This window comes from Antechinus flavipes, chromosome 1 (genome assembly GCF_016432865.1).
Source record: "Antechinus flavipes isolate AdamAnt ecotype Samford, QLD, Australia chromosome 1, AdamAnt_v2, whole genome shotgun sequence".
Taxonomy (NCBI): domain Eukaryota; kingdom Metazoa; phylum Chordata; class Mammalia; order Dasyuromorphia; family Dasyuridae; genus Antechinus; species Antechinus flavipes.
The window spans coordinates 31,559,259-31,579,217 of NC_067398.1; the positions used below are offsets into that span (position 1 = coordinate 31,559,259).

At 37.0% G+C, this 19,959-nt stretch overlaps 1 protein-coding gene across 7 annotated transcripts in view; it reads right to left on the reverse strand.

Moving 5' to 3' along the window:
• Nucleotides 1-227: 227 nt before the first annotated feature.
• Nucleotides 228-19,959, reverse strand: part of FOXP1 (forkhead box P1) — a 664,237-nt gene continuing 644,505 nt past the window's right edge. For all 7 annotated transcript variants that reach the window (XM_051980779.1, XM_051980771.1, XM_051980761.1 and 4 more), the window contains 4 exons: nt 17,128-17,249; nt 15,059-15,128; nt 9,923-10,089; nt 228-5,029 (listed from right to left, as the gene is read on the reverse strand). In XM_051980779.1, coding sequence (XP_051836739.1) covers nt 4,885-5,029; nt 9,923-10,089; nt 15,059-15,128; nt 17,128-17,249 — 504 coding nt within the window. In that variant the 3' untranslated portion in view covers nt 228-4,884. The remainder of the gene's footprint in view (nt 5,030-9,922; nt 10,090-15,058; nt 15,129-17,127; nt 17,250-19,959) is intronic.

Sequence of the window (19,959 nt, forward strand, 5' to 3'; positions counted from 1 at the left end):
CAAAGTTTTTCCAAGTGGACATTTTTACTTTGATCTTGATGTGTCCAGCAAGTGTGGGGAAGTTGCTTCATGGTCTCTTTTCTTGAAAGCTGACTTTAATAATTAGGTAACTGAAGCAGCTGGTGATGGAGCCTAATATAATTCGACTAATACATAATAGCAGGGCAGGAAGGGGGAAAAAAAGGAAAAAAAAAAAACAAAAAACTTAGGCTGTGGCAACTTGTACGACCAGTGTGAACAACCAGCATTTTTATTGCATTTGAGAATGCTATAATGTCAGTAATTAGTACTGACTACACAACATTTTTTTATTGTCTGTATCAACAGACATGGAATGATGGAATTACAGTTGATGTAAGGAATGAGTTTCTTTTATGCCTTATCAAAAAAAATCTCGTTACTGGCAGCACATACACACACAGCACCATGCTAACAGTCTGGACTGTACCATTTTCATCAAGGCTTATGTGTAGCAGATATTTTATAAACTATGGCAGGCCCGTGAAATGCCACTGGAGCTGTCGATTTGATCCTTGAGATAAGAAAGCTAAAACTCTTTTCTAAACATCCCAAAAACTCGGTGTAAGTTATTAACTAAAAGGTACCAAAGAGATTTAAAACCATTCTATGCACAGTCTTTTGTGTTCTTAAGAAATGGGGCTCACCTGTAATCTGAAAACTACAAGAATTCTCACGGTTTCCCCCCTCCCCCCCTTAAAAAAGTTTTTTTTTTTTTTTTGGATTAAAATATCTAGTGATTTGCACAGTAGTTCTAGATTGAAAATCTGAGGTATCCCATAGCAGTTCTGAGACAGAGCATTGGGAATTAGGTAAGAACCATCCTATGTCAGCATCAAAAAAGTGACAGCCAGCTTGGGCAGTCACAATTATTCTACATAAGCCTTGATACATCATTTTTTTCTGCTAGTCAAATGCAGAAACCAAACAGGTTTCACGTTTACAAACTCTGGGGACAAGGAAGGCTGGACCCTCATTCCTGACAGCGTGTTTACCTGATACATGGTACTACTTTCAAAATGTACTCTTTTCTTTGAGAAAAAAAACATGTAACAAATTGTCTTTACATCTTGGCACCTTGTAAAGTTTTTTTTTTTTTTTATACAAAAGTTCAATATTTTGACACTCCCCATTAATAATCACTACTTCACTGATAAACTTTGAAAGTGTGACCCTGGACTTTCATCATGCAAAATATTTACTGCAGCAGGAGAAAACATTTTCAACAACATTTTTTTTTTTCCTTTTCAAATGTTAGGAACTCATTGAAGACAGCCGGAAATGTCAGTGGTAGAATAACACAAGAGGGGAGGGGGAAGGGGGGGAAGTATAAAAAAAAAAAAAAAAAAAACAAAACCCAGCTTAATACACACACACACAAAAACAACTGTACAAAATGCTTCAATCAATGATAACAGAAAAAAAAAAACACAAAACAAAATCTTTCAACTATGTTACAATTTAAAAGCCAAAAAAAGGGGGGAGAGGGAGGGGAGGGTCAGGGCTTTTCTCCCACATGTCAGGAAATGTCATCCAATATTCTTAAAGCAAGGATAACTAAATGAAATACATGTGCAGCACACTCTGCAATCCCATTACATACAGTAGGTTTTTTTTTTCCAAAGCTATTTTTAGTATAGTTAATATAAAGCAGTTGCACAAAAAAAAGAAAGGTGTTTTGACAAACAGGTGTATGCATTTATTCCTTTTTAGGAACAATATCTAAAAAATGAACCTCCCTCCGCCCTCCCCCAAAAAAGACAAAGGCTCACACAGACACAGCGGGCTATATATGTACAACATAATAAACCCCACCCTAAAGAAGCAACTGGGTACCCAAAGGGATACGGAATCAGAACGGTAAAAATCAGAGTGAAGTTTGCTTGACGGAAAGAAAGCCTGAGATTTTTTTTTTTCAGTTTGTTCTTCTGCGAGGCCATGATACCCGCAAGAGACGTAAAATCTAATTTTTCTCTCTTTTTATTTTATTTTTTGCTACAGTCTTTAGACTAAGCATGCAAGACATACAACTAAGTGCAACTGAGTGCAATGTATTTTTCTTTTACTCATTCCCTAAAGGTTTGAACTGAGGTATGCGAACTAACAGTTTCTCATGCTGTTCTCTTTACTCATGTCTAGCTACACATGCTGAGAATGAACTAATCTACCAGATTTTTATCCTCTTTTGAATACCGAACTAGCCAGCAACCCACTCAGTTTAGAAACACAGGGCCCACTTCTCATGATCCCATCGGGCTACTGCCCGCACATCAGGCTAAGTTTAAAATGACCACAGACTGCCCTTTGTATGGTGGGAAGCAGAGTGGATGGAGCTCCAAAGACTGCCAATCAAGTTTCTGGGTTTTTTGTACCAAGCTTATGAGTGGACAGGAGTGTAATTTCATTGTGGAAAAATGATGAATAAAACCTAACCAACAAAAACTGAGAAATTATGCCAAGATAACCCAAAATTCAAGATGTGATCAGAGCACAATCCTTAAAGAAAAAAAAAAGTGGCATACAATCTGTCAAACAAACATTTTTTCCCCTAGAAAATCTAGTATATGTCCCAGTTCAATCATGGAAGCTTTACTTGTTCTCTCTGAATTTTATTTAACTGCCTCCTTTATTGGATACACTAATTTTCTGCAACATACATTCACTTTTTTTTTTTTTCCTTTGTCATGGGAGTTCTCCCCTTCTGTCGTTCCTTTTAATACTGGTTCCCTACTTTGATCCTCGATAGCCCCCATAATTTTTCCTTACAGTAGTGAGCTTCAGTCACTGTAGAGGTGCACAAAATAATAATAATAATAATAAAAAAAAGCAACAACTTTGGTTCCATTACCTACTTGGCCTTCTAAATTTATTATAGAATAAAGGAGCAGTTCTCTCTCAGGTTAGCAATAGCCCATAGCTTGTCATTTCCCACTAAATTCTTTCACCTCCTTTGATCAACAATAAGAGGATATTTGGCTTCATAAGATAAAGCATATAACAGAGAACATAATTTACCTTTGTGTAATATCTTTGGTAATTTTAGAAAAAAAGTACAAAGGAGAATATAAATTAAGCTCTGAAAGGCTTTCAAACTAAAATAAAAAATAAGCTACCATCCTACATAAATAACTGAGTGACAACAGTGGTTGCAGAATGAACATGCTCAGGTGTTTTGTGACTGAGGGGACTGACGGAGAATTCCAGCTTTCTCTCCGCGCCGTGCATGATAACTGCTGAGCTCCCAAAGGCAAGCTTCAGTCCTGAGACTGCTGCCGTTCCTCTCACTCTGAGTGTGTGATACAAGTCGGCAGAAGAACATTGCCGAACCAACAAAAACCGCAGTACGGAATTTGCACAATTGGAATCATTAACACTTGAACATTTCCTGGGCTCAGTCCTTAACAATTGCCATAACAAGTTCAATCTGAAATCAAATTTGCATTCAAGCAGATTAATGCCACCAAGCAGTCCTTAATGGATGGATGCCTAAATTAAGTTACAACACCACTACTTTCAGGAATGGTATTTTCTTAAGTCCATGACTTTGTCACCACTTTGTAGACAAAGTAACCCTTGTGGGTAACCTACACAGATCCTTATGACTACTTCCGAGAGCTGTTGGTCCATCCAAACTTGGGTCAAACAAGGGAGTGTCTGCCACTGCACTCTCATTTGTCTGCGCCCCCAGCGTCTAGCACAGTGCCTGACACATAGTAGGCTCTTGATAAAGGTTTTTGGATTGAATGATACGAGCTGCTACTGAATTCAACTGGTGCTAAATATCCTGACGATGTTACAGATGAGGTGGCATTTATTATCGATCACTGTGGCTGCCAAGAAAACAACCCTAAGACAAAATTCCCAAATACTGCTTTGTGGAATGAATCTGCGTTGCTTTCTACAGTGTTTCTCTGTCTGTCTGTCTGTCATTCATTCTCATTCTTGCAGGATTTCATCCTTTGGAGTTGGACAACCTTCATTGGGATAGAGTGCAGCATTTGGGACCTTCTTGCAAAGACCAAAACGGAATGTTTTCTGAATTTAAAGAAAACATGGGTGCTAGCTGAAGGAAACTGGAATGAATGACAGAAAACTACAAACAAGAAAATGACATTCAGCTTTGTATAATAAAAACACCTATTAACATTCATCACAGAGTACAGAAAACATTAAAGCCTCAAAGAGGCCCTGGGCCCAAATTGAGGCCTGAGGTCAGAACTTAAAATGATATAGTAGAAGCCAAAAAAAAAAAAAAAAAAAAAAAAAAAAAGCAATACATTAAAAAGTTTGGGATAATTATTCTTTAACCCCACCCCCCAATACACACACAGAGGCCTTCCCCATCCCAAATGGAAGCAAAAAAAAAAAAAAATTGGAGTAAAGGCAGTGATAATCAGCATGCAGTAAGTACTGTGCAAATATGTGGTCCATTGGAATCCTTAAAATCTGGGCAAAGGCTTGATCTGCAGTTTAGGTGAACATGCTCAGTCTGACGTCCTCAGTGTCTGTGATTGGCAGGACTGCAGTCCAAAGTCTGCTGCTAAATGTTAAGTGAATCAGTTTAGCAAATTTACAACACTGATGTTGACTGTAAGAGAGGAAAATCCCAAGTACCAAACAAGTCCATCCAATGCACAGAGTACAAATTCCTTTTTTCAACAAAAAGTAGAAAAATCAAAAATACTCCCAAATGGGATACTTGATGGCACTAAGAGTTAACACATTTCAGAGTTGTCAAAATGGAGTGAAAATCCCCCAGACTGTACAATAATGGAGAGACTTCACAGCAGACTTTGACGTGTTTTGTTTTTGTTTTGTTTTGTTTTTTTCCCAATCTTCATTTCTCAGGATAAAGATATCAGACATTCACTCCATGTCCTCATTTACAGGTTCATCTTCATAATCTCTGTCATGGTCAAAATCTGGACTGTGGTTGGCTGTTGTCACTAAGGAGAGTGGACCTTCATTCTCGTCTGGATCTAAAGGTTCCTCTTTGACATGCACAGGGTGCCTGAGGAGGGGAAAAACATGATCAATAAGCAAAGTTTCCCATTTAATTAGAGATACTCTATGGGTAAAATTATTAGCATAAATGTGTCTTTCCAAATAATATTAAACTTTTTTAAAACTTTTTTTTTCCTTAGGGAATGTAGGAGTTCCCCAAATCTGTCATTACTTGGTGTTTAAGAAAAACTTCCCTGAAAGAAGTCTTTTTCTTCTGGATTATCTCTTCACCTCTTTGGAGATTATACTCTCGGAGGACACATTGGGCTGATTAATACAATCTTCAAACAAATAAGTGAAATAAACATCTGTACAACAAAATGCTGGTTCGTCAGACCACTGAGAGCCTGGAGTCTGGGCTAATCATTGCGAGCTGCGTGCTCTGTTTCTCTAGTTAACATGCAGAACCTGTGAAACAACTCTCCAGAGGACGACCCCAAGTGAGGTTCTATCATTAATCAACTTCAAGCAAACACAGCAAAGAGACACCATGATACATGCTTGAAACTCCAAATTAATGCATATTTTTACAAACTGTCAATAAGGGAAGAAAAGCCCTGCCAGGAAACACAAACGTCGAGGAAAAGGCCCGCTCAACACAACAATATGATAAGAGAGCAGAGCCCTAACGAGAATAATAACACTGTCAGCTGTAAACAAGGCAAGACACGATCCCCAGCTTCACAGTGGGCACCAGCATGCTCTACAGAGATGAGATCTGCCAAATTTCTCATTATGGAATAGCCCATGAATAACCCGCAGGGGAGTGTAGGGTGATCATACAAAACTGCTATGATAACAATTGAGAAATGTTGTTCGTAAATCATATTTACAACCGATCCTTTACAAATACAAATTACTTTTTTTGTTCTGGGGCTTTTGATATGTAAAATACTCATTTGAGTTATCATGGTCTCCTTGGTGGGGCTATCAATGGAAAAGGACTGAGTTTTATTGACGTTATCACATATTAGGATTAAGAAACAGTAATGGAGACCACGGGCTTATTAAATAATTGATGTTGGTACAAATGCTAAACAAAGTGTATAGACCATATTAAAAATAAGCAGAATGTAACTCTGGACCAGAGATTTTGAACCTTTTTTATATGTTTTAGATCTCTTTGGCAGTCTGGGGAAGCCTCTATGGATCCTCTCTCAGAATAATGTTTTTAAATGCATAAAATAAAATAGACAGGATTACAAAGGAATTGATCAAATTGAATGCAGCTACTCAATTTTTTTTTTTAAATTACAAATTCGCAGAGTACTTCTCCCCCTCCCCTTGCAAAAAAAAAAAAAAAATCCATTCAAGGACACCCTTGAGAGTTCTTGGACTGTAGGTTAAGAATTCCTGCTCTGGACTATCTTGAAGAATACCTTACAAACAGTAGGTGGTTTTAACCTTAATACAACTCAGATAAAAGTTTGAAGTATGTTTTTAAGGGAGACAGGGGAAGGCTTTTTTCTCCTTTAAAGCAAACTCTCATGAAAAACAAAAACAAAAATCTCATTATAATAGAGCTTCCTATTATGCTTTTAGATATATAAAATACCCATTTGAGTTATCATGGTCTCCTTGGTAGGGCTTTCAATAGAAAAGTTCTGTCTTTTATTGACATTATCACACATATTAGGTCTAAGAAATAGTAATGGAGACCAGAGGGCTTACATACAAGGCAAGTCATCTGACCTTTCTCTGTTCATCTCAATCTTTCCACTAACTTAGAGTCAAGGATACATACAGGTTCTTCATTTTAAGGACCATAGAAGATACTGTCATTTCCTTCCTTTCAATTACTCAATACTTAACTTTGTAACTTTTGACTTTACTTGTAACAAGTTTTGAAAATTAAGATGAGGTGAATCATGGCATCAAAAAAAAAGCAGAGGGAAGAAAATAATTTTGTTTCAGGATGATGTGGGAAACACCCTCTGAAAGTAAGCTGCACAAGTTGCTCCATAGTGATATGAAGGATGGTACTAACTTTGAATTCTTCACGACATAGCACTGTCTGTGATCTCAAAGCCCCAAATCAAATGGTGCATTTGCAGATCTGTGAAGCAAGAGAAGAAACCTCCTCTTTACTTTGTTTGATTTCAGTGCCATACACATATTAGAGACTTAATTCAGATTTCCTGAATGAATGAATTCCCTCTCTCTTGGTCTGAGATGGCACAGTGGACTGTTTTGATTTTTAACATGAAACCAAAATTAAAATTCATGGCCGAGTTTGAGATAACATATTAGTAGACACACCTTGGGGTGTTAGAGAACCAGATATAGGATATACTGCCTAAAAATAATAAAAACTGTGAAGCTATAAAATATGAGAGAGTGAGGAGCTTCTCATTCCAGATAAATCACATATCCCAAAGTAGTTTAAAACTATGTTTCACCTAGAACCACCCATTGCACAGAAGGCAGGAGCTGCCCAATCCTTATTTCCCTTCTCCCTCTTCTTTCTGAGAACAGAAAGATTGCTTCTAGAAGAGTTAACAATGAATAACCTTGATAAACCACAATTTTCCCTTCTTCTGACATTTAAGTGATTTTTTTTAATTTTTCCATTCTGAAAGAACTAGTTTCTTTCCTTTTCTTTCTTTTTTTTCCCTAAATAAAACTAACTTGTTTAAAGGAATTGTGTTCTGTTGGTGTACACAGCATGAAGCAGTTTGCTTTGTAGCCACCTTTTAAAGCACATCAGGATGAAAGTGTTATGTCCTGAAGCTGTAATTAGACAATGACTTTCTAGTGTTTCAAAAGAGAAATAAAAGTAGTGGTATTTGAGTGTCAGAATAAGTGGGAAGAATGAAGACTTTGGTTGGAGCACTCACTATATATTAGCTGGGTTGCCATGCTAACAAGGTCCTTTAAACCCGGTGATAAAGTTTAAGGCTTGATTTATTCCAATATCCTGGAACAGTTAAAAAACAATTTGCATCATAGCAGGGTAGTGCATATTGGAGGAGAATGAAAAAAATGCCATTATAAAATGCACTTAATGGAAATAAGAGGTCACAAAGAGTAACTGTCTATGACACTGATAGTAGGCAGAGGAAATCTGCTGTTGACATATAATTACATTTAGCAAACAGGGTAAACCTGTGAGATTTGTGCAACAGACTGTATGCATTTTGTGTTCTTTCAAAAGCATTCTAAAACCCATTTCAGTAGAAACTCAGAGACCATATTTTTCTACAGTATTAAAACTCCAGGATCCCACCTATCACCCGGGAATTGTCTGGATGAATACGAAATTCTTAAATAAATGGCATCACTGAATGGAATGTATTTATTGGATTGACCACATGAATTCTAAGTCCGCTCTCCCTAAATGCTGCTCACACATTATCCTGATCCCTAATGGAGATCATTTGGATCATTTCCCAGGTTGTCCATCAACTGAGGACACTCCATCAACTAAACATTGGGGGCTTTAGCCTGGAAAAAAAAATCATTGCTGTACAATAGAGAATAAAGTACCTTGATATTTAAAGCTAAATTCAGAAGGGCACCAATAATAAAGATGAAAACAAAATATATTCACATTAGCATTAGAGAACATAAAACAATTTGGTCTCACTAACAGCAGAATCAACATTTTAAAATAGGTCTGTCCATCTTAATTGAAAATGACTATTGCCAGTTGAAAGCTCTTTTGAAGAGCATTGATGGTAGATTCATTTTGATGGAATATCAAAATATGTTGAGTTTCAGATTTCCGTCCCTGCCAACCCTGAATATGAGTGATGGGGGGAGGGGGGAAGGGGGAAGAGGGAGACATAATTACATGTCCATTCTTTTTTATTCTAATCACAAAAGATTAGCTCTTTCCCCCCTTTTTCATTTCAGTCACTGTTATGACCTTAAAATGAGATGCTGAAAAATGGGGTTGGAAAATTATGGCCTAAGTTTTACTCACTTGCTGAAAGAGTTGATAAGCAAATCATAGCAAGTGTTGAGAGTGTCACAAATATGAAAATACCTCATTTCCTTAAAAAGGTCAACTCCCCAAATGAATGTGAATATTGAGATTGTAGAACTCCAGTTTCCTTCACAAGCATTCAAATAATCACTCTTTTCTGGTCTTTTTTGGGGAGGGACGGAGTTATTTACAGCCATACAAAATCACTTCTGTCACCCCATAAATACTGCACACACCCACAGAAGCATCACACCCTTCCTGCCTAACCCTTTCCTATTGTACAGAGCAGCCTGGTTACCATTCACAGTTAGCATGGACAGCAAGCTCCCATTATTTCATTCAGTTATATATGCACTCATTATACTGCCGTCTGCTGCTATAATGCTCCTATTAATTTTCCTTTTGATATTTTAAGAGCAATCTATAAATCATGTAGCCTTTCTATGTGCCATCATTAATGCGTGGAAATAATATTGTGTTTGGAATGTTAGTTTAAAGCTTATCACATAATTTAGTAAACAAGCATATTTTTCCCCTTATTGAATTAACCATTCTCCTTCTTCTCTTTAATTCCCCTGAGGATCAAATCTTGAGATGTTGGAAAGTTGAATAAATCAAAAATATTTTCATAGAAATGTATGATAATAATAAGAATAAACAATAATGCTGAGAATAATCAAATGATGGGCTAGGTTTTAAAGAAAATAGCAAATGAGTCAACAACTTTATTTCTGTTTGCAATTGTAGAATGAGATAATGCTTTTTTTTTTATTATTATGAAAGGTGTTCAATGACTTTTTTATCCTCAAATCTATCAAAACACTTCCAGAAACTCGAACTTGTACCAATACCTACAAGAATTTCAGAAAAGGAATTCTTCTTTCCCTGCCTCTGATAGAAAATAGGATCATTGTCCAAATGTTCCCAGGTCATGATTGTCAAGCATATGACCACCATGTTTTCTATACTTACATTGCTTGCATAGGGGAACGGCCCGGGCTACTGTCGCTCTCATTACTGTTTGTATGCTCCATCGCACCATTCAGTTCTTCCCTCATCGCACTGGCTAAATTGCCCAGAGTGGGATTTCCCATGGAAGCAGTAGTGTAGAGAGGTATACTATTTTCAGCCATTGAAGCCTGCCAATAACACAGAAACAGTACATGAAGAAATAAATCTTAGAGAGATACACATATGATAAATAAGTGGAGTGTATTATAGGGTCATTTACTAAATCATGAAGAGCTCATTTTCATAGGGGCTGCTTCCTGGCAGAATTTCTAGTAGATTTCAGAATCAGACCAATCCTATAATCTGCTAAAAACAAAATAAACTCAAGAACTCTAAATGCTACAATATACTTCAAGCTTCAGATCTTAAGAAGTCCCTATCACTGTCCACTTTAACCTCAAGAAGCGGGAGAGAAAGTGTCCTTCTCCAGACACTAGAACCTCTTAGAAGGGCTCGAGGTAGGAAACCCCCCTCCCCCAAAGAGGAGTTAACCTGGACTGAAGAGTACTCTGCATTTAGTGCTAATGCATGACTGAGAAGGGACTATTGAATATGAGGTTTCTGTTTGGTGTTTGCTTTTCAAAAAGAATTAAATATTTACAGATCACAGTGAAATATAATGCAATTTTCATTTCTTTATCCATCTTCATAATGCTACTATTGGATATTATAGATTTGATAGGATTATTCTGACTGTTCATTTCCAACTTATGAGAACTTCCATAAACATTGACCCTATAGAAAGGAAGCAGATTTAAAAATATGAATCATGCGTGTGTACACACACACATAAATATTTCCCCTGCTTAATGATTGCTTTAAAAAAAAACTATATATAAGTGTTACTAGATGAATTTTTGATGGTGACATAAAACATTTTCTGAAATATTTTATGCAACGAGGGTTTAAATATCACTTTTCCCCTAGGTACCTAAATACACACACACACACACACACACATATGTACATATATACATATACACACACATATACATATACATACATACATATATATATACATATACATAATACATATATATATATAAGCATATATAAATGTATGTTTAAGTAGACAAAGAGATCCAGAATCATGAAGGAATTCTGGAGGGCAAGAGAGTAGTAAAAAATGCAGAGGGGAGGGAGGAAAGGTTTCAAATGTAGACCTTCAAGATTTTGCTGAATTCCCATTCAATTTTAATTTTCCTATAATTTGGGGAATGAGACACCATACTGGTTGAATCATTAAGTACACTACTGTACCGTAATATTTTGTTTTGCTACAATGCCCCAGTGAACTTTTCCATAGAGGATAAGCTTTAGCAACCCTAGTCAGAGATCAGAAACCATCAAAAGCATCTCACTGATCCTGCAATCGGACTGTTTTTCCATCCTGTGTGAACAAAGTTCCACGATAGACCCAGCGAATTGGGTAAATCCTGTTACCAAAGAAAAGAAGAGCTTTTCTTTGTACATGTAAGAGAGGGATGGGGGGGGGGAAGAGGTGGGGGGGGACGCTAGGCAGCAAGATTCTAAGTTGTGTAGCTGAGCAGCAAGGAGAATGCCTATTAAAATGATTCCAGCCTCACACGTGGTATAAACCCCAAATCCATAAACGACTTCCCACTACATGCCACGTATTTGGGGGGCTAAGCTAACTCACCTACACAGCTGTGGCTGATGGACTAGTGCCAAGGCCAGTCTCTTTGAGAGCCTACTCCCATTCTTCCTCTCCACATTTGAATTTATATAGCTGCCTTTTTTAAAAAAAAGAAATCAGAGGGTTATTTCCTCTGTTTTTGTTTCCAAATGTGGTGAACTCATTTTGATGAACAGCAACTTTGAGCATTCCCTAGTTTCCTACAGTTTGTGAAATAATTTAAGTCAAGTACTTTTTCCACACAGATCTCTTATAATTGCAATAAAGCATTTTTTTTTTTTTGGCAGAGCAAGGAGAAAAAGCAATTGCCAGAATTATTTTTTGCAAACTGCAGCTGGGCAAGAGCCCTTCTAGCTGCCTTCACTGAAACCCAATGGTCACGCCTCACCAAATAATGGGCAGTTCTTTGGGGATGATTACTCCAACTTCTCTGAAGTGGGAATGTCACAGGATCAGGTTTCTCTCCTGATATTTTCATTACTTCGTGGTTTCAACCTGAGTAGAAGTGATATAACCTCCATCTTAGGATGGTGGTATTTTGAACTCAAGCTAAAAAAGCAAAATAGCATCCACAATGAGACTTTTTGCAAGAACTTTCCGGAGGTGTGGGGGAGAGAATGGGAAATTATAAATCCCTTCAGTACATTAGAAAAGTTGTAGCAGGATGGATAAGAAGTACACTTCTTTCAATCTTCAGATAGTAGTCACTATGCTACCCCAGCATTGGAGATGATGGTATATGGGCATCCACTTTCAGGGCAACTATTTAATTTTTATTCCTTGCTTACTCTCATTCCTTGTTCTACTAAGGACATTTCTAATTTTACCTTTGTAAAAGAGTTCAGGAGAGGAAGAATAGCCAAGACTTGGAAAACCTGAATAAATACATACGTATTTTTTATTTTGAATTAAGAATGCTGGACCACTATGCGCTCACACCATGGCACACAGAATGGAAAAGAAGCCCACAAAACCTGACCCCCGGAAAAAGAGGAAGAGATGAACTAACTCTTCTTTTCTGGAAAACATGAGAACTTGGTGATTTGTGGGATAACCCATGTGACCTAGGCTGAAAGTAAACATAACTGACCAATGGATCCAAATTCAACATTTTACCCAACTGTGGCTTACAGTACATTTCCTTAGCTGGAATATAAGTATAGACACAGGTGGATAGAATTCCCCCCACCCTACCCCCAAAAGCAGGCTTAATTTCTTATAGTCTATCCCCAAACAAAGGCTATAAGGTCACTTTGAGGTTTGTATGTCTGCCAGAAAACTGAAATGCTTGAATAATGGTCCAGAAGCACTAGAAATAGTCCCCATCCATGTTAGTAAAACATTTTGCAATCCTCTGGAAAAAGGAACTCTATAAATGCAAAGCATTACTGTTACCCTTAGTTACTATCACTATTCCTAGGCTTAATGAGTTCCATGCTTTATTTCTGTAGTAGATCATGTGGTCCCACTTTATATGGTGTGTCCCATGCCATGCTGAATGCCACATTATGTTCCTTAAGATTTTTTAGATTTTCATTTTTTTTTCTGGAAAAGGGATTATGCTGCTATTATTTTTGCTTCTCTTTGGAAATGGATGACAATGGAAAAATTGCTGTGGGTATCACCACATTGCTTAGCTTCTTCATCTAATTAACTCAACAGAGAGGTGTCTTATGATGTTGTCTATCCAGAGATCCAAAATAGAGGAGGAGAAAAAAATCCATACAACTTTGATCAGAATGAATTAATTCATCTAGCACTATTGCGGGCAAAAGAGAGAGAATCTACTCTCCTGGAAAATCTGAAGATACTTTTGGGGTTATCAAAGAAAAGAGGAATGGATAAAGATGACGACATCCCCACATGTTTCAGAAATAAAACACGAACAGTTCTGTAATGAGAAGCATACTAATTGAAATTAGTCACATAGTTAACAGAATCCAGAGGAATGCAGGATCATTTCATTTTTGCCTTTCAGCCTCATGAATGTAAAATGTGCCTGTAATCTTAATACTATTCCAGAGACAGAGCAGCCTTTAAATTCACACTTCATACGACTCCAGGGAAAATAAGTTACTAATGAATGGTATTTACAGTGGCTGCCTTTACACATGCTTTCACATTTGCTTTTCTGAAGTTACTGTGTCAACTAAAATAATTAAAAGAAATGCAGAAAGTCATTTCTCCAATTAATTTGTTTCCTGCTTGGGGAAAAAAAAAATGGAATTGCCTAAATGATAAGTCTGATCAATTTCCCTCCCAGATTTAATTGTGCACAATATACTTAATCCTTTATTGAGAGTTTATCCAGAACTGAGTGATGTGTGGAACCTGTCCCCTACAGAGAGCTGGGGCACACTGTGCAAATCACTAACCACTTAATCCAAACAAAGATCAGGAAAAAAAGCAGTTTCAATTTTTAGAAACTGTTATTTAAAAGTTTTTTAAAAAAAAAAAACTCGGTAGAACTAATATGCTAAGTCAAATGTGTTGTTGTTTTTTTAAAGAAAGAAATAAAACTTTGACACACCCCAACTCCTCAGTAGTAATTTGGTCATGGATGAGCAATTTCTGGGGACCTAGATACTCTTCAAGTAATTTAATTAAAAGTTCCAGCAATATATTTTTTTAAGGGTTTAGAAATAATTCACCCACTCTCTGCAAACACTTTGCTCACTCTCATCCTGACTTAGCTTCAGGCCCACCAGAAGGCATAAGGGATGGAAAAGTCTGCCCAACCACTAACCTTCCCTAGTAATACCTGTGAGGGAATCCAACTTCTGTCTGCCCAATATTGACTCCTCCTCCCCTTCTGAAATGGAGATTATGTAATGTGCTCTGAATTCGTAGGCAACATCAAATTCTATGGGCATGTTACATAATCTCGCCTGTTTAGCACAAAATCCAAAGACGTGTTCTCCAACATCTCTATAGTTTAAACAAAAACATCTGTATCATCAGCTCACTTTTACAGAGTGAACTAAACACTGATTTCAGAACAAAAGAAAAACATGCTAAAATAGACTTTAAAAGAAAAAAGATATGCTTTCTCTTTAAAGCCAGGAACAATAGAAGGTCATGTGACATAGTATCCTATCATTCAGCACATTAATAGCTGTGCTAGAGTAATTACACTTGTGGTATTTTTGCCTCAAGTGAAATTCTGAAATAAGAGGATGGAAATTATGATACTGCTGATAAATATTAATAAGTGAACTTTTAATTTTTTTGCCACAATATTCAAAATGCTAAGCATCCGACTAATGCTGAAGCAGCCTGATATGTGTTTGCCTCCAGGGACTATGATGCTTTGTGCACTTAAGAAAAAAGTTTAACGGAATTAAAATTTAATATCTAATTAGAGCAAGGCTAATATATTTTGAAATGAGTGGGGAAGACACATGCCTCTGTTGCATCTTTGGTACAGTCATTAATCTTACCTGTAAAGCAGCATTGAGAGGTGTACAGTAGGCGTGGCTGCTCTGTATATTTTTAATAAGAGAAGGGTTACTGCATAAGAAAAAGATAAAAATTCAAAGTTAAATACAATCAACTCTCAATTTACTCTCTAAATTCTGTTTTTAAGTCTCTTGGTTTTCCTTCCAAATCAGAAAAATACACATTTGGTAGGTCCCCCCCACAAAATCAAAACAAAACAAAACAAAAAATAACCCATTATATTTAGGTTACATTGGTTCATACGAATTAAAAAACCTATAAACTGAGCATTTGTAATTTACTTCTCACCTGCTTGAAAGCCTTGCTAAGCATTATGTGGTAGTACTAGTCTTGGCTGTCCACTGGAGAAAGGAATTTCTATCACAAACAAGAAATCTTGTAGGACATCCTTCCATCCCAAAGCTCTACCAAAACCTAAGGTCTGATGGGGAAAAAAAGAAAGCTCCAGCCAATGCAGGGCAGTAAATATGTTGCCATGAGTTAATCAATGATACCGACAAGCAAGGCTGATGGAGCAAGTGCTTGGACACTTAATAAAGCCAGAATGTATGGAACCCACTGGTCAGAAAACAGTGGAGTAGTCCTTAGCCACAGTCTCTGGAGTGTCACTTCATTATTCAATAGGAGATAAGGAGAAGGATAATTTTGGGGATGTCAGAAGGTTTCCTTTTGTGTCAAACTTTGGTACTAATACCAAATTGGGAAGAAAATTATGATATAGCATAGTATAAGGTTTACTATGATATGGTATTACATAAAAAGTTATATATAAAATAGAACCTAGTAAGAAAACTCCCTTTACTAATACAACTGTGTATCAGTTCTGAAACTCAAGAGTCTCACAGAAGGATAACTGACACTGCCTTTAAAAAAAATGGACCAGATGTCAAGATAGTCTTTAAATCTCAAAAGTCTAACAAGAGTCAAAATATTAAATCAGCACACAAAAGACACATCCGGGAAAGTATCTGCTTCTAATAGGAAGACTGCTTACATTTGGTGATCTTTATGCGTAGGCACTTACAAAATGTTTGTCAATTAAATTGCATCTCTAAAATGTTTAGAAGTTAATATTTTTTTTTCCCAATGCTTGGAGCATTTTAATCATTCATTTCATTACACTTATATTATTATGCTGAACGAACAGTAGGAAGAGATTAACCTGAGTCTCATTAAATGCAAATTCCAAACCTAAGTAAAAGTTGCCTTTCCACTTGGAACACTATATCTCAATTACAGGGTCACTACCAGTTGTTCAATTAGAGGGTCACAATAAGTTGCTGAATCCTACTACAACCAACATTTGCATTAAAGATGTCAAAAAAGCATTATTCAGGCACTGGTATTGAGAGAAACAAGAGAAATACATGTACAATCACAAAACTTAGTTCCACTGTAAGAAAGTGTGGTATCACTATTGGTGAAATGCAAAACTACATGAGATGAGTTACCATGCAAAGCAGAGCAACAGCAGAAAAAAAAATAAAAGCAAGTAAAAAGTCTTACTGTGCAACAAGCTCGTCAAAGTTTTCATCAGGGCAGTATTTTCGAGGACGGCCTCGTTGAATATGGCGGCCACGTTTAAACTCTTCATCATCAACAGTCCAAAAGGACCCAAACTCATCCTCTACTCTGATAAAGCACTTATGCAGGGAGAGGTTGGTGCGAATGGCACCCTGGGACAAGAGCAGCAGCAAAGGAGATGAAGTGGAAACAAAGGGACGCGGGATTGGGGGTAGAACAGACATCAAATACAAGGAAAAGGAAAAAGAAAATAAAATGCGATAAGCATAAGCAAATGGTTTGTGAGGGTTAATATGCATTGCCGCCTACAAGCTACTAGCATGTGATGCAACGGACACCAAGCAAGCAGGGTCAGGGAGACTGGTGGGCATACAAACAGTAGTGATGAAATGCTTTTTTGTTCCCTTAACTGAAACAACGTGAAACCGCCTTCTTCGTCTAATGCCGTCTAGCAGCCAAAAGCCTCTACGTGAAACTGTAAGCATGATCCAAGCTATGCTAAGAAGTTCAAACATGGTGGACATACCCACTGATCTTTTGTGGCCTTCGTTTTTGGAACTCTACTTCATCCACTGTCCATACTGCCCCTTTAACGTTTTCTACTCGCACAAAACACTTGTGAAGACTAAGATTATGACGCACTGCATTCTGCAGCAGGTATAAAAGAGAAAAAATTCAGAATTTTCTATAAGAAAAGGCTTGTCATTGTCCAAAAACAGCAGTAAATTCAGCCTAACAGTCTGCATTTGTAAAATCATCCCATTATCTGCCACCCCCGTGGACCATTGGTACGTAGTTACAATTTTCTTTTCCAAAGGTGAAAATAAAATCTCAGGACCAAAATTAGGAATCAGTAATAAAGAAATGTCAAGTGACTAGACTGAAATTATAACAATTATTATTTTTTGTGTGTGTGTATGCACACCAACCAACAGTAGGTTTCACATTACAAAACATATAACAGTATTGTTCATATGTCTTCAAAATAGATGTTTAAACCATGAAATCCTAACCTGGGGAAAAAACATTTTTTTTAATAGAACAACAAAAGAAAAATTCAGAATTAACAATATTAGATACTCATCAAGGATTCTGGCTTTAAAAACTCTTATTGGTCTCCCTTTTATTAAATATCACCCTAAATTTTATTTGAGGGATCAAAGATCTCCACATGTTGTTGATGGGATAACTTTCACTTTAAGTGGCATTTGCTATTCCCACCCCCATAACACCAACTTCTGTTTTACTCCATGGACCAGCATCCATCATTAAGCCATGTCTTTCCTTAATATACAAAAACAAAAGTTGGCCCTCACTGCTGGCAAGTGACTTACTGAACTGAGTAAGAGCCAAAAGAACACATGGGAAGGGCTCTTGGTGGCAAAATGATGAGATCCCTGCAGCTGATTGCTGTTACAGACACATGTTTCTTCCTTATGGTCGAAAGTGCCCTTCTGCTGGTCATTCCAAAGCTAAGATGCTCACACTGTTATTTGATAATACTTTAAAGCAAAGGTATCAAACACTCATTCTTCTATCTCTCTTTGGTTTCAGGATGATGGATTATTATCTTGTTATCTATCTTGAGAGGTTTCTTAATTTTTTAATATATATTTGGCTTAAAAACATTCTCTCCTGCAAAACATTTAAACTGAATAATACTCTCTCTTGTTTTTAAGAACTTTATAATTTTCAAAGCACTTTCATTGGCATCAGCTTCCCTTGAGCCCACAACCAGGGGAGGCAGTAGACAAAAGAGGAATCATTATCCTTAATTCCCAAGTGAAGGAACTGAGATCAAGGGACATGGCTTGAAAGGAGAAGAGCCAGTTGGTTCTTGTTCATTGTTCAATTGGTGAGCTATTCAGAACTAGTATAGTCTTGGTACATGGGCATATCACCAATTTATAAGCTTCAACACTGAAACTTTCCAATCTCAATGGAAAATGGTGGTAGCACATAGGTGGGATTAGGAGTTTTTCATTTTGTTTTAAATTTTACTGGGCTTGTAATTTCACTATTATTGGGGGGTTTGAGTAAGGAATTCTTTCTAGAAATGCACATTGAAACCTGCTCTGCAATATAGATTTTAAAGTTCCTAATGATTTGTTTCTTTTTCCTTTTAGTCAAATCCCTCAGGACTTCACGACAAAACAAGAGTACAATATAAAGTCATCACCTTTGGAGACCACACAGTCCAATGATGCTCCTTTTTAATTCTCAAAACATTTGTCCATCACCTCTTTGAGGGCTGCCTTCAGAGCCTTCTTGCACATTATTATGTATATCATCAATGTGGGCAAGCGCTTGTTAAGAATGAATTTGATTTTTTTGATAGACAAAAGTCATTTAGAACCAAGTCTCAATGAACTAAGATCAGTGAGAATTCTGTTCAATCACACCAACTGAATGACCCCTTATCAAGTAAGACATTATTCAGGGGCAGGTTGGCCTCCATGTTTGCATTTAGCTGTCTCAGACTCCCATTGTAAAATTAAAAATTATCTATGACAAGAAAGCAAAGAAAAACTTCACGTTTCTGTTTGTATGGCTTAGCAACAGGTTCTGGAGGTAATTTTCAAAGAGGTAATTGACAGAAACATGGCCCTTATATCATATAAGAAACCGCCCCGTGCAAGGTGACGTATCAAACAAATTAAAAAAGAAAATGTGCAACAAATCCAGGCATAGATTAAACATAAAAAGAATGCATGGTAACATGAATAATTATTGATTATTCTAAATGGCAAGGTAAACAGAATGCTGGATTTGGAGTCAGGAAGTTGTTCAGTTGTTTTCCAATCATGATTGACTCTTCATGACTTTATGTGGGGTTTCTTGACAATGATTCTGGAGTGGTTTGTGATTTATTTCTGTAGCTAATTTTATAGATGAGCCAACTGAGGCAGACAGGATTGTGACTTGCCTAGGGTCACAAAACTGTTTCTTGAGATCAGATTTGAACTCAGGAAGATGAGACCTCATAATTCAGACATCTGGCAAACAGCACTGAGCCCTCTAGCAGGAAGACCTGAGTCCAGATTTTTTTGGGGGGTGAGGCAATTTAAATGACTTGCTCAGGGTCACACAGCCAAAATATGTTAAGTGCCTGAGGTCAGAGAGAAATTCTTAACTCCAGGGCTGGTGCTCTATCCACAACATCATCTGGCTACCCCTGAGTTCAAATTTAACCTCAGATATTTTTTAGCTATGTGGCCCTAAGCAGGTCACTTAATGTTTCTCCCCATCAGTTTTCTCCCTTCTGTAAAATAGTAATAATAGTTCTTAATTTCTGGGGATGTTTTGAAGATAAAATGAGATATTTGTTAAATGCTTTGCAAATTTTAAAGCATTAAAT